We start from the raw sequence: 15,508 nt of genomic DNA on the forward strand, positions 1-15,508 counted from the left end.
GCAAGTACATTGGTTCTTTGGCAGCAAAGTTCCTCAGGCTGCAGAAGTCCTGTGTTGATTTTGGCAGCCTTTGCACATGCAGACCATAACTGGCCTGCATGCTGGAAAAGAAACACGTGCCTGCCTGCAACACATTCTTAAACAAGAGGAAAATGTATTTATTTTCCCCCACCTGCCAATACTGTGCTTGTGAATTCTGCAGCACCTGGTTAACATTTGTGATCAAATTCACTGTGTTGCTTCCAAGATCGTGGCAACTCTTAGGATCACCACAAGTATTTTAATACTTCCACTTGCTCACTGAACAGTTAGTACATGCTGGGTTTAAGTCCTCACTTCAGTTTGTTGGGGCGGTATGTCCAGGTTAAAAAAGTTTATTTTATATTTATTACTTCTTTATATTAATGCTTATTTTTCATAGCAGTGCAGGAGAGGAATGCACATTGCGATGTTGTCATTCAGTAACTGCTCCATTTTAATGTTTGCTACACTAGAATCATATATGGTGTTTGAGGATGATACTACTGGAAGAGAAATTGTTATCAATCAGAATACAGTGGGGCCCACAACTTTTTTCCTTGCCTTCCCACTGCTTCCATCAGATAGGGTTGCATTGATACTACTTGGGATGTATGGTCTCCCTTATCTCTGAAATCTTTGTAATTTCTGTGATTTCTTCTCTCCTTATTTTGCCTACAGACAGGCAAAAAGAATTCAATACCAATCAGTGTGTTTGGCTTGCAAGCTCCCGAGTTGAACAGAAGGTCTTACCACCTGCTGGCCAAGGAAGTAGTACAGCAGGCCATAAATTCTGTGGGCTGGGGAATTAAGCAGATGCAGTAATTTTACTTAAATATGTTATTATGGTTCTTTATTTTTACTGAACACAAGAGGACAAATTCATTTCTGGTATAAATTCACAAGAATAAGTGCACTTTCACTGAGGACGAACTTGGCCTCTTATTTTTCTGCAGTACAGTTGTAATTTGCAGTTTGTATTCCTCTATTTGACATATATGCTGACATACTATATTGCTTATTTGGGAGAAAAAAAAAAAAAAAGAAAAAAACCCTTTCCAAATAAGTCTTAGCCCTGAAAGAAATCATCTTGTAGTGGAATAATCAAAATTCAGCTGGTATCTTTTGCTGCTGTAAGGTTCAGCATCATTGGTTCTAAACTTTTTTTTATCTGGCTGTCTTGTGTCAAGAATGAAAATCAATCATAGTAACAGCATCCTACCGTCCCCTGTCTTGTTCCACCTAAATTGTACCTAACGGTTTCAAAATGAGCTCCAAATTTTTAAGTGATTTATTCTATCTTCTCTATTGTCATAGCAGAACTTTTTCAATTCAGAAATCTGGTTGCAACCCCATACTGAACTCTTGCTCCTTCGCTGCAGAAATTTGTTAGCTAGAGCTAGATTAGATTTTTAGCGGCTAATCTAACTGCTGTAGGGGTTTGCAAAGTGGGGACAGAGCTGTGCTATTGGATTTGTCCAATTCATTTGACTCCAGGACTATAATTGCACTTATGTCTTACAAGGCTTTTATAGCCTAGGGCTGGCGAGCAGCAGAAAAACAAATTGGCAGTGATACAGTAAGAGTGAAAGGGAATGAAAGGCACACATTATCAGTCTCCAGGCAGCACTGTTCTGGCAGGAAGTTTCTTGGTTAATTTACAAATAAAACTTAGATTTTAGGATGGGTACACTGTCAGCCAGACAATGGGGATGTCAGGCCTGACTGTTACTTAGCAAAAGTAGCAGCCGTGCCTCCCCAAAAGCAGAAATTCTTCAGTCAAACAGACGACTCCTCTCTGGAGCCAGCTGGCTGTGTAATGCAATTAGCAGGGAAAGGAGGTCAGGCCATGAGGTGTGTACTGTGACCAGTGTCAGGGCAGCGTGTTGCCTGGCAGGCAGTGTGCAGCCCCACTGAAGCGGGCAGCCTGGAAAACTATTTGCTCAAGCGAAGGGCAGCGGTGGTGCTGGGCCAGCCTCCCAGCGCGGAGGCTCCTGCTTCTGGAGCTGCCGGCTGCACTCCAACGCCCAGATTAGGGCTGAGGAAACGCAGACCAGATATGATTAACAACAGTGTGACGCACGTCAGAAGCCATACATTGACCCAGCTTCCAGGCGTGGAATGCTGTGTAGCTGCAACATCAAGCTGGGGCTGTGGCTGAGAATGTATATATTTTGTTCATGTTGGTGAAACTGCTTTCATGTGCAGGCTAAAAATTCATGTGCTCTCAGCTCGCTTGGGGAAGAGAAGCAATTGCAATTTCAAGAGCTGCCCTCCCTGAACAGTTGTAGAGAGATCATTCAAGTCAGCAATAAACCCCCCAAAATCTGGCTACTTGTGGTTGAGCTGTTCTGTTGTTTGTTTTTGCTTTTTAATATTTATCTTATTTCCTGGCTGCTTTGGGATTTTCATTAATGTAGTTTTATCTTTTTTTTTTTTTTTTTTTTCCCCACCCCTAAATTGCATGGAGAGCTTAGCATGGGTCTCTGGCTCCAAATGCATGGTCCGTGTTTCTTTGAACCTTCAAGTAAAACTTGCTTATGCTTACACCCTTCAAGGTACTGAGTCTACCCCACAGCTTATATTTTGAATGAACGATACAGGAAAATAGCAGCTGGTTTGTTGTTAGTGATAAGATTGTTATCATGTTTTTTATCAGTGAAATGGATCTTCCGGGAACAAATATCTTTATTAATACCAATTTTATATTTGTAACATCGTATCTTAAAAATTTGATGATTAAGGATGTATGACTTGAAAATTATGTCAGGTAGTAACTCAAGCTTTAGAGTTTGTTACTAGCACAGGATGAAGATTTTAGCAAAGGTAGTAATTTATTATCACACAATATTTGTGAGGTTTTGAGCTCATAGGCATCACCACCTCTCTCAAGCACAGCAAGCCACAGTTGATCTAATTTCTCCCTCTTTACTGAATGTTGTTCTGTTGGATGTTGGATAATTAAACGTGTTTTGGGATTCTTCAGTATGAAAAGTATTTGAATACAATCCAAATAGTTCGTTGTGATTTTGAAAGGGTCTCTTAAGCAGTACTTGGACATATTTTTATTGCTGTTTTTATAGTGGTATGTGCTATTTATGACTCCAAAAGCAATAGGAGGCAAGGCAGGACAGAGCCTTTTCTTCACGGTTTGTTTTTGTAGAAAGAAGATTAGTGTTCAGTTTGTGAATTGCCCTGTGCGACTGCACAATTGCATCACCTTACAGAATTCTGTTTCCATATTTATTTGTTGGGCTTTTTAAAGCAGAGGTTGCTAAATACCGCCATTGTGGGCTTTCTCTGTGTTGCAAAGCTAGTGCCAGAACTCGCTCTAGTATCAGAATGCGTTGAGTTCAGCCTGATAAATTGCTTACAAATACATTGCCGTTGGGCTGTTCTGAATACAGCTGGTGTGAGCTGGGTCCTTCCTTCGCTCAGCTTTCATAGAAAATTACAGCTCAGCTTGGGCTGTGTGCAGAATAGCCCTGCCAAACACTTAGACCCTCAGTATGTATAACCTGTTGTGCACCAAATCTTGTAGACAGACTGATTTTTGGGTTTTTAAGGCTAAACTTTGCATCTTCCTGTTATCACTTTTAAGGTGACCTAGCTGCATCTGTTCACAGAAAGTGAAATCAGGATTTTGTCATACATGTAAATTGCTGCTCAGTTTTATATTAATCAGTCTGTATTGTGATATTGTCACTGTAAGTATTTTCTTGGGTGTTGCTTTATTTTTACTGAGCAGTTAAAATACAAGAGAATGCACAGAAATCAGGATGACCATGAGAACAGTAATTTGTACTGATTTTTGTACATATAAGAAAGAAGCTGTAGTAATAGTATTGTTAATGTTTCCATGTTTTTATAAAACACAGATGGTTTGTATTCAAACGGAACTAAAATGTCTTTTATTCATAGGTGTAAATAAAATACAACTCTGTCTTCTATTTCATTTAAAATAAACTGGGAATCTATCTCACTCTATGAGCTTAGCTTTATTTTACTCTACTAGAGTATAAACTGTAAGCAAAGTCCCTAGTTTTAACTTTTTGGTTCTCATAATGTGTTATGTTTTTGCCATGTTTCGCTTATAACTAGGGTACAGTTTGCCACCCAATATGTAGGAGTGTGAAAGTCTACTTTTTAAAGGTGCTGCCTGCTTCTGAAGAGATAAGATTCAGTGGTACAATATAGCCTGATACAAGGCATGTTGAGATTACTCGGTGGTTATTTACCAATGAAAATAGCTACCTTTTTTTTTTGTTTTGGTTTGTTGTGGGTTTTTTTTGTTGTTTGTTTTTTTTTTTTTTTTCCCTGCACAGAGACAGTGAAGAAGGCAGAGCTACATTTTGGCTTCTTTGTTAGGTCTATTGTGCGCATTGTTCCAAGGGCTAGCACCAAATTACGGGGGGGGGGTGTTTTAAGCTTTAAGTGGGACTTAAATTCTCTTTATGCTTTAGGCTGGCATTCTGCATGTGGATTAAATTTTAACTTTAAAGCTTACAGTTGAAACTATTGTGTGTAGCTTGTACATGATTGCCAAATACTTTTTGCCATCTGTTAGATCACCTCCAGTTCCTCCGATAACAAAGCAAACACACAAGCTTTCAGATGCATTTTGTATATGTCACATGTAAATTTTATCCATATTTTATGCTGTTCTGCTCCACATAAAAAGATAACTCCTACAGTATTTCCCATTCTTCTCTAATTCACATTGCCTGGCTATTTTGCTTACAATTTCAAACAAAAGTCCTCTTCAGACAGGGTCAGCAAGGAGATATTTGTAATACAATAAATTCAGGAATAGTGGTTGATGAGGGAAAGTTTCTTGGCATCCTGAGTCAAGGCATTTCATATTTCTGTGACATCTTCCTTTTTTATCTGGGTATGATAGTCTGTTGGCTAATGTTTTCTTCTAGTAATTCAGATTTCCATCTTAAATTATTGTAGGTAATGTACATTTACATATCGTGCTAATGGCTAGTTTGATAATTACTTAATTAAGCCATCAGACAACAATGTGTTCTGAATGAAGCAAATTATTTAGCTGATCTTTTCATGAGCAACTGGAGAAAAACAATGTTTTAACTTTTTCTGTAATGAAATATTTCTACTATTGAGCATTGTAATTCAATTTGTAAGCCATGACCCCTCATAAACTGTTGTTATCACTCTGATTAATAAAGAGCCAATTTGCTGTTGCAGCTTCGTCACTTGGGAAATGATGAGGTTCACATCGTCTGGTCTGAACACACCAGGAACTACCGCAGAGGCATTATACCAACAGATTTTGGAGATGTTTTAATTGTTATTTACCCAATGAAGAATCACATGTTTTTCATAGAGATAATGAAGAAACCAGAGGTATGTTTTGACTGCTTTATTGGATCTATCATATGTGTTATGCAAGTGACCAACAGTTTTGTTGCTTAAATAAAGCTCAGTGTTTTAGAGCTCGTTTTTTTTTTTTTCCAGCAAATACAAAATACAGATTGTCCATCTCCGCTTAAAAGTATGGTGAACAATGAGCTCTTATGTTAAAATCAGAGTTATTAATCACAATTGAAATGGCTACTAGTTAATTTTATATTCATGTTTAGTGCTTAAAGAAATATTTCAGAATTCCTAACCTGTAGGAGTTACTGTACAAAGAACAATGTTTAAAATCATTGTGAATTTCCAATGTGAGGCAATAAAGGCAAAATAATAAAGACAGAAGTTCCTCATTTGCTATTAATTCACCCCATACAGCTTGGTTACTGTTGTACGTATGGTACAGTGCATAACCTCACATGTTTTTGAGACCATCATCATAATCTGAATCAATGGGATGATGTAGGCATTGGATATCCTTACATCAAACAAAGTATTTGAGGCTTAGTATTTTCTGTTTAGATCATTATGCAATCACATTTTAGACATTTTTTTGAAATAACGATTGGGGTTTTTTTGCAAAATGTCAGGTGTGTATGTATGTGCATCAGTGCATATGTTTAAAAAAAGCTGCTTTAACAAATGCTTCTCTGGTACGTGATGGATGCAAAAATATATAAAAAATATACTTTATGAAAGTAATCAATGTGATAAACACCATTTCCCTTATATGAGGGACAATATTTGTCAAAAAAAAAAAAAAGCCATGGAGAAATGCATACATCAGATGACATCTTTACCAGCAGTATACAATATTAAGTTGTGAATGATGGAGCTATTATATATTAACAACCAGCGGTTTGCCAGTAGACATTTCAAACTTGACAGTTTTTTGTACACTGAAATAGTGGGTGGTTTTCTACAGCTGATTTTGAGCTCTGCAATTTACTACTTGGGAATTTTAGCTTTTAATATTCCACCAGGAAAATCAGGATTTAGTGTTATGAACATGCTTGAAAATTCTATGAACCAGTTGAGAAAAGCTATGTCATCTTACATATTAGTCAAAAATACCCAACGGGCAGAAAGAATAATAGCTAACTGGAAATTTAGTGTTATCCCTACGTTTAAAGTACAAACCATTACAATGTAATAAAATTAATCCAGACATTTCCAGGGCAAGTGTGGCTGACCTTTTGTTCACCAGCTACTGACCTCAGGGTGAATGAAAGAGGCTTGCAGAGAGAAATGTCTGTTGTTTGGCTTCAGTCCCTGGTATTTAAATTGCATTCCCTAATCAAATGAAAAGGCTGTCCTCTCTATCAGGTTACAGAATCCATGGCAACATTTGGCCTTTTATATACATAATGTTAGCCTTTTTGTTTGCATCTAAGTAGAGACACCTGGAGCAATGTTAACATTAACCGATTTAGCATTAATAGCTTCATTATATAAGAATTTCTGATCAGATAGCTGTTACTTTTGTTATATTGCTTCAGCTTGTATTGTTTTCATTTTTTATCTCCCTGCTTGGCAACCGGGCAATGATTTGCAAATTTTTTTTGTCTTGATTAATTAAGCAATATAATTATCAGGAACCGTGATGCAGTCTTTGCTCGACAAAGCTTCTGAGAGAAGACAATAGTAAGTCTGTTAGTGTGAATGCATTCCACGCGTCACAGATGCATGAGGATATTCTGAACAATGAGACGAAAAGCTGCCTGCAAAAGAGGACAAAGAATGCCAGGCAGACTCTACACACTGCACATACCGCCAGGGACATACTGCGGGTTCCCTGGGACACAGATGCCTCGTTAGATTGCAGCTAGTCATCAGAGATTAATTCTCAGCCATTTGGTACAATAATTTACCCATTCCCCACTCTTTTAACTAGTGCTGCTTGCTATAGAGGGGAAGTCTTTGTGCTCAAAAGGTTTATTTAACCTTGCCTAGTTTTACTGTGTGCAACAGAAATAATTTTTTTTTTCTTGGAAATTGTAATGAAGCAGGTGTTTGCAATGGGCTGAATATTAATTTTTGTTTCATGGATAAATTGCATTGACATTTGGGGGTACTCAAGGAAGGGGATATTTGCTTTTACTCTTTTTTTTTTTTAATTGATTCCTGTCAAAGCATCAGACATTTTTTTTTGTAGCCATTCAAAACACTGTTTTCCTCAAATGGGTTTTAATATCAATTTACAGAAAAGTACTGAGCAGGGAGCATGTCCCTGTGCATTCAGTTGGTCTCCCCCCCTCAAACTCCTTGTTAAGGCAGAGCCCCCTACACAGATGGAAGCTGACGATATGCGAGTTCCATTGACTTTAATGACCCTCGGCATGGCCAGTAGATCTGCTCGGGAATTAATAATTCTGTGCTTTGTGTCCACGCGGGCGTATGGTCCGGCTGCATGCTCCTCGTACTGCCCCAGGCTCTGCGGACCCCTGCACCCTGCGGGGAGCAACGAGGCCTGCTGGCTCCACTACTGCTGTGAGGCAGGACAGTGACGCCTTTGCAGCTCTCCAGAGGGTTAGTCCCACACATCGAAAAGCGATGAACCAGACTGGGGAAATACTGCACTTGGTTCTGGTTGCATATGCATAGCTCTTGTTTTTCTCTGGTAACGTAAAATCAGTTGCTGTCATACAAAGCCACTTCCATCCTTTGCATTATCTTCTTTTTCCATCTGCCACTGTATGCCAACTTTGTATTGCGAAAAATGTATACTTTTTGACAAAATATGTGCCCAGGACACAGTTCTTGAAATAATCTGTTTATTTGAAACATGCTTGAAAAAAGCATCTTTCCCCAATTTCATGAAAGTCACTCCAAAGAGCCCCCACTTCATTCTTATCTCTGAGGACACAGTTCAAGGATGCTAAGGAGAACTCTCAGTTTCTGGGGTTCAGCTTGAATTAGCTTACTTTTCTGTTGACAAGGAGTTTTAGAATAAAATATGATTTATTGGAGTTTGACTATTAAACTTTCAGATAAAACAATTATTAAACTTTTTGTTTTAAAATGTCAGATTGGAGATTGTTTTTGATAAATTTGCTGGAGAGTTCCCACTGAAAAGATTTTATTTTTTAAAATGTGAGCATGTGTATATATGTGTATGTATTTATATACACGCATTTATAAGGTCTATAAAATATACACACCTTGTCTATATTGTAAGTATATAAATTCTATAATACTGTGTTAAAAAAACCTGCCACATTCCATAGACTCTTGGTGGTTTTGAAACAGTGAAACAAAGTCCTGTAAGCAAAAATTGTTTGTCAAGAAGCCTTACAGTTAGTTTCCCTGTACAATAGCGTATGTTAAGTGCCAATCTGACTTTAAATATCTGGTGTTTGTGTGTTGGTATAATTTTCATACTAGTGTGTACTTAATCTCCTTATACTTACATATAAAAATAGTTTTACATTTTTTTAATCCTTTTGTCAGTACTTGTAAACAGAGTATGTGTTTAAAATTTTGCTTAGAAATGTTATAGCTTAAAGAGGAAGAACTTGGTGCTCTACAACATTATCATTTCGGTGGCACAGATTTTCTTCACCTTTCTTTCCAACTGCCTAGATAGTAATGCTGTCATTTAAAAAAAAAAAAAAAAAAAAGGCAAAACCACTATGGAAACATTTTGCACTAATCTGTTTTTTGAGGGGAGTGTGGGGAGGTGGTAACTATTTTAAGTAAAGGAATGACAAAATAACTGTTTGAAAAGACAGCTGTCATTTGCAGATGTTATATTAAAACCAAATTTCTTCTGTAATTCATTGCCACTTCTAATTAGAGGAATTCCCTAGATGCAGGGGATTTATATTATTCCCTTTGTCCATTTATTGAATGACTGTCACAGTCACCCACAAGCAGTTGCAGAAGAATAATAGAGTGTATTTATTTAGGTGATAAGCCTCTGTACAGATGGAAAAAATCCATAACTTAAATATTGATAATTACTGCTAGCTTCTGTTTAGGGTTTTGGTTGGTGGTTTTGTGGCATTTTTCTTTTTTATTTTGAGTTTCTGAAAAGGAAATTAGTTTGAGTGCTTCAAAATATTAAAATTTATTATACATGTAAACATTAAAATTTTCTGGCTTTGACATGGCAAAGTCTGTTACATGTATGGAATTTGGGACATTTTCCACTTTTATAAGTGTCTCTTTTACCTAGTATAGCCTTTTTCTGAAGAGCCATAGGTCACCAAATGGCATTATATGGTGGTTTCCTCTGGGAGTAACCCTGAACAGACAGTGTTGTAACACCTTGACATGCTACACTGGGATAGACCTGTTTGCTCCGGTCCCAGCCATGTTTACAGGGAACTGCCTCTGAGAGGTGGTAGTTTTCCACCATCTCCTCTGCTTTCCACAGGCCTCATTATCTTGGAACAGCTCTTCACACCACAGACACACACACACCCCTTCAGTGAAGTCCATGGAAGGAGTTACAGAGTATTATTTGAAACAAATAGTTCTTTGCAAAAACTCCTGCCAGTGTTGGATTCAGCCAGTGAATCAGGATCTCCCACTGGGATGCAAGACAGAAAACAGCTCTTATTATCTACTCAAAAGGGAATATAGATTTCAAATTGATAGACTAACTTCATATGCATAACAAGCTCCTGTTTACCCAATTGAATATTCTGTGAAATGTGCATATACATGTAAAGTATACTGATGGCAATTATGGAAGATTAAAAAACTTAAAATAAGAAATTGGGGGATTAATATCACATTGGAAGTTTTTGTGTGGAAAACAATGTGGTCGTACTGGTTTATGGCAAAATAATGTAATGGTCTTCTGTAGTGGGTCTGATGGTTATTATTCCAAATGTCAACAATATAATGCAATATAGAGAATGTTGTGCTAGCAAAGGTACTGCCCGATTGACTGTGCTGACCTAGCTGGTGATGGCCCTGCAGCTACAGCCTGTGGGGGTGGTTTGTTTCTGTGTTCTTTTGCTGTACTTTGAGGAGTCTCTTCATGCCTGTGATCTAGAGAGGAGACCTCGAGCAAGCTAATGCTTGTAACTGAATAACTTCACTGTCTAGAGCAGGGCAGTGTGACACGTGCCTCCTCTTGCCTCCCTGGCACCTTTCTGAAGCAGCAGATGCCTTGCTGTGAGAATCCCCCCCCCCCCCCCCCCGAGCTGGGCATGTTGTTTCAGTTTGTGATTTTGGAAGTTGCTCTCATGATCTACACTAACCTTTCAGCTTCTGTTGACTCGGCTTTACATGTGTTGTTTTTATTTTGGGGTCCATAGGTGCCATTTTTCGGTCCTCTCTTCGATGGAGCAATCGTGACTGCAAAGCTGCTGCCAAGCCTCATATGTGCCACGTGCATCAATGCCAGCAGAGCCGTCAAGTCGCTCATCCCACTCTACCAGAGCTTGTATCCTTTCCTCCTGCTGGGGCAAAGCTCCCCTTGGTAGGGTTCTTACTTCTCAGTGGTTTTCTGCAGAGAGGTAAGCTTTAATCAAAATCCCTTCCTATTTGATTTTACTGGAAAAGGTCAAAGCTTTCTTCATGTCAAGCTCAATGTTTTCAGTCATTCACACCCAGTTGCCATCCAGTGTTTTAAAAATAAGATTATAACATAACAAGAGTGTTCTCACCAATAACTTCAGTCTTGTTAGCATTGGACTTGGACCTGATGCTTTGAGCTGTAAATAATAATACTCCGTGGTTTTTTTTTTTACGCTAATAGAAGTTATCTGCAGTGTGTATTAAGCTAACAGACGGCTCAGTTGTATTCTTATCTTATTCAAAGAAGTAGTCCAATTGACTTTACTTGGACTCATTACATTAATAAGACAGATGGGATTTGGCCTCAGACATGGGTGTTTCGGTTCCCAAATTACAGGTTCATTCCAGCCATGTCTGTATTTGGGCATTTTCAGAACATATTTTCTAACGGTTGCTGGAATGCAGAAAGATGGTATGCTTCTCTGTGACAGGAATTGTAGCACAGGCTTTTATTCTTGTGTGATATACAGACTAACAGCATTATTACTTGTTTTTGCTTATTCTAGGATTTTCTCATAATGCCATAATTATGCTAGAAACATTTTATAGTTTGTTTTGTTAATCATATCACTTATCTCGGGACCAACATTCACTGCACTTAATTTTCTTTGGGTAGGGGTAGCTTTTGATTTAGGTATTTTTCTAACCATATGACTTTGAGAAAGAGTTTGTAAATGCAATGTTTTGATCTTTGAAAGAACATTGATTAATTAGTTTGAGACGTGCATTTTTAAAATGCAAAATATCCTCAGAATGCTGGGGGCTTTTTTTAAAAAAGGCTAAATTTTATCCCATATACTTTGCTAAAGTCATCAGAAATTAAAAGTAGCATTGTCGTTAAATAAATTTGTATTTTATTAACTTCATTGTGTACTCATTTTAAAACAAAGACAGTTGGTGGTTGTTGCGTAAGCAGTTGAATGCAATACATCAGCTGCAAAACTGTGGCAGTACCTAACAGATGATTCAAAACTTGCCAAGTTTTCCACTTTTGTCTCATGAGAGAAATCTAGCTAATTACTAAAATTCTTCTATGCAGAATTTAGCTTAATCCATCTGCTTCTGTAGTCAATGTGTAATAATAAAATAACAGTGTAGTAAAATTAACATAAGTAACAGCAGTTACAGGAATGAAGAGACCTTGTTGCCTCTTACCACCATCCCAGCGCTTTTCTCCCTGTTGGAGTCTCCTGTCTTAATCCTGCTCATCTTCTGGCTTTTAGCATTTTCTGAGCGAACAGCCCTCACCAGCCTACTGTGCTCCTGCTTTCCAATGGGGTCTCTCTCTCTGGGTCCCTCCTTGTCCCCAGGGAAACATGAGCAGCACAAATATGATAGCACATGCCACTTCTCAGCATATGTTTGAGGTCTAGCTGAAACAGCATCTGTCTCCGGATTCTTTTCTTCCTTTTTTGTGCCTGCTTTTGCACCAACGATATCTGTAGTGAATCAGCTGCCACTTGTCTGTTTGATAAATGAAAGTGGATTGAGAAACTTCTGAAACTGGACAAAGACAATGTGGTGGGGAAGATCCCATCAGGATGAAACTGGAATTGGAGAGATAGTTATCCATAACTTTTACTATAGATAACGAAACTCTTCTATATACTAAAATTCCTTATGAGCCAGAAATTGGAATGTAAATGTGTAGATGTGTAAAGACGGTGCTTGTACCTGTACAGTGCAGTAAGACTGCTTTGTAGCTCCCGAAGGGTGCACGTGCCACGAGTGACTCTGCTCTGGTGTCTGCTTTACTAACTGCTACGAGGAGAACAGGAGGAAAGCAGACCCAGCAGTTCAAACAGTAAGTGAAAGACTGTAGTAACTTTGTCAGACTAGAGATGAAAGTAACTCGAAGGTGACATAACTCAAAATTTCAGTAGAAGGGAGAAATAAAGGCAGTAATCCTGGAAAAGTAACGGGTGATGTTTGGCAGCACATTAGATGTAACCTTGCAGTTCAGGTGAGTGCAGAAAAGCTTGTGTAAGGCAGAGCTGGGAGTGGTCTGCCGCTTCTGCTTGTCACAGGGGTCGTGTTAAAAGTCAGCATCCATAATAAGGGTTAGTAGCTAAACATTTTCTCAATTCAAGTGTGGTTAGAAATTGATTGAACGCTTCATCTGGTGTAAATGGCTCAATGGGGATGAGGCACTGAGTCTGTGGTGCTCATGTTGGGGCCATGGCAGGGTGTGAAATGCCTTGCCGGGTGCAGGGGAGCGAGGCCGGTCATGGTGCCCACGGGAAGCGCTGCCGGCGCGGGGTCGCGTGCCGGGGAGCTGGGGCAGCGTCTTGCCAGCAGTGACAGCTGAAGTCACTTGTTGGGAAGTCTGTAAACTCCAGTTACAGCTGCACTTGTCAGGGGCTTTAAGGGAAGTGTAATCAGCCACAGAGATTAATTTGCATCTCAATTAGGAAAGAGTCAGGAGGAAGCATAGGGTCTGTTGCTGGAAGGTTGTGGAAGAAATCTCATCAGGCACAAAAGGCTCCCAAGTCTCGGTGCTCCAGTGAGTGGAGGACAATATCCGAGTCCGGTTTCCATGGGGACCAGGACCGCTGAGCCGCGGGAGAATCTCGCTGTGCACACTGTAATCGCTTGGTCACGATGACATAAATTCCACTGTTGTACCCAAAAACATTTTTCTGTTGGAAATCTCTTTGAAAATGAGGAAGGTAACTATGGCAGACCACATCAGATGTTTTTTTTTAAATCTGTCTTTTTGTGTTTATGTAACTGTTTCTGTTTTAAGGAATTTATTAGGGCAAGAAAAATATTCATTAAAAATAATTAACTATATTTAAACTTTAGTTTAAAGCCATTCTGGCTACGAGTTCTTTATATACATGCATGCAATGACGTTACACAGGAGCAAAACCAGGGTAGTTAACGCATAGCTCAGTTGTCTTTTGAATGGTTAAAGCTCAGTTGTCTCTGTAGCTGCTGCAATGTTTACATGGTCATGGGTGATTATACATTAGTATATGTTCAAAATAACCATTTTTTCAGGAGGGCATTCATTCTTGGTGCAATGAAGCATTGAGACTGAGCGGCTGCAGCCCATACTAATTGGTGCTCTCACCATCCTTAAGTAACTGTTGAGTGTGAGGTAATGTGTTTTAGCAGCCTCATCAGCCTGCTTTTTCAGGCAATTTTTTTTTCCTTTTCGGAAATCATAAACAGTAACATGGCTTAAATGATATAAAACCAAGGAAGACTAATATTAAAATTTACTGAAATTGTTGTATAAAAATGGATATATGCAAGTTTTTGAGAGCATTAAAGCCACCTTTTTTATGTGCTGGGATTAGGGAAACAACTAATTTAATAGATTAGTTATTATGTATCAAAACGGAAGTTCCTCTTAATTAAGTCCAGTTAAAGCAGAGGTTGCTAACAGTGTTTAAAGAGTAACATGAGTCTGTAAGCAGGATGCCTTAAGAGATGAGAGCAGGGATGAAAAACATCACATTTGTAATTTGGTGCTTTGGTAATTGTTATTGGGTTGAGCAGGACCCCTGAAGCAAGGGTCTGTTCTAGTTCCAGTGGTATTGAATATTTTTCAAAATGGTAGGTGTGATGATATAAAACTGCATCTTTGTGCTCTCTTCCAGCTTACATAAAATTAGTTGTACGCTGGAAAGGATTTTTGAACACTTGTACATTCTGGAGTTCCAGTCACCTTAAGCTACAGTAGTGCACATCTTTGGGAGCTGGTCTTATCTGTAAAGAGAAATACTGGGGGGGGGGGGAAGGGAGGGGGAAACAGGGAAACAGGGTTTATATTTAAGTCTTTCTTATGGGTCTGATTTACAGCTGCTGTTTAAATTGACAGTTTTTAAGCTCAGATGCTAGTAAACCTCCAGATATGAAAATATAACTAAGTCTGAAGCTGTCAGGCGCTTTCGTTGGCCCATGATTTAATGTTGGTCTCCAAAAAGACTTTGGGATTTGGGGATAGTGATGTCAGAGCAAAAAGGTCCCCTTAGAATGCATAGGTAAATGCTGTTTTGATTACCCAGAGACCAGATTGTCTTTCAGAATGGAGTAATTTCCTTGATCCTATTATTGTTTAGAGATTTGTAAGCTGGTCTCAGGTTTTACTTACGAAATTTCCTAACCAGCAGGATGCTTGTTCTTTCCCATCTCACATGTTTCATAATAACAATAGAGGTAAACATTCTGGATTATTATAACTTTTACCATCATATTTAAAAAAAAAAAAAAAAACAAAAAAAAAACCAAAAAAAGTGTAGTGCAAAATTATCTTTGCATTTGTTCTTTAAATCGCATTGACTGAAAGATTGTACCACACCTAGTTTGTTTTAGAAAAATGTATAAGGATAAGGTGGAGCAATGCTTTCTGAGCCTTTTCACCTGCTTCTTAACTGGAAAGAAAAGCCTCTCAGAGTTTGAAAAATGGCCACAGTGATGAAGAGGGAACTTTGGTGAATTGCTGTCATGATCTGTGAAGTGGTCCCATCTACCTAAACTTAAACGTCTGTGTCTCGGTTTCTCCACTCTTTCACTGAAAAAAGCTTCTTTTTAATTGAAAAATTATTTTGATGTTATTTGTAGTGTCTTA

The 15,508-nt window shown here is 38.5% G+C and overlaps 1 protein-coding gene across 7 annotated transcripts in view; it reads left to right on the forward strand.

The window, feature by feature from the left end:
• RALGAPA2 (Ral GTPase activating protein catalytic subunit alpha 2) overlaps positions 1-15,508 on the forward strand; it is a 135,187-nt gene that overhangs the window by 74,076 nt on the left and 45,603 nt on the right. For 4 of the 7 annotated variants that reach the window (XM_074895917.1, XM_074896008.1, XM_074896102.1 and 1 more), the window contains 2 exons: positions 5,230-5,388; positions 10,668-10,795. In XM_074895917.1, coding sequence (XP_074752018.1) covers positions 5,230-5,388; positions 10,668-10,795 — 287 coding nt within the window. Of the gene's footprint in view, positions 1-5,229; positions 5,389-10,667; positions 10,869-14,999; positions 15,119-15,508 lie in introns of those variants that run through there. The other 3 variants (XR_012632847.1, XM_074896324.1, XM_074896184.1) reach the window with 3 other exon arrangements.

The sequence above is a fragment of the Athene noctua genome, chromosome 1, assembly GCF_965140245.1.
Source record: "Athene noctua chromosome 1, bAthNoc1.hap1.1, whole genome shotgun sequence".
NCBI lineage: Eukaryota > Metazoa > Chordata > Aves > Strigiformes > Strigidae > Athene > Athene noctua.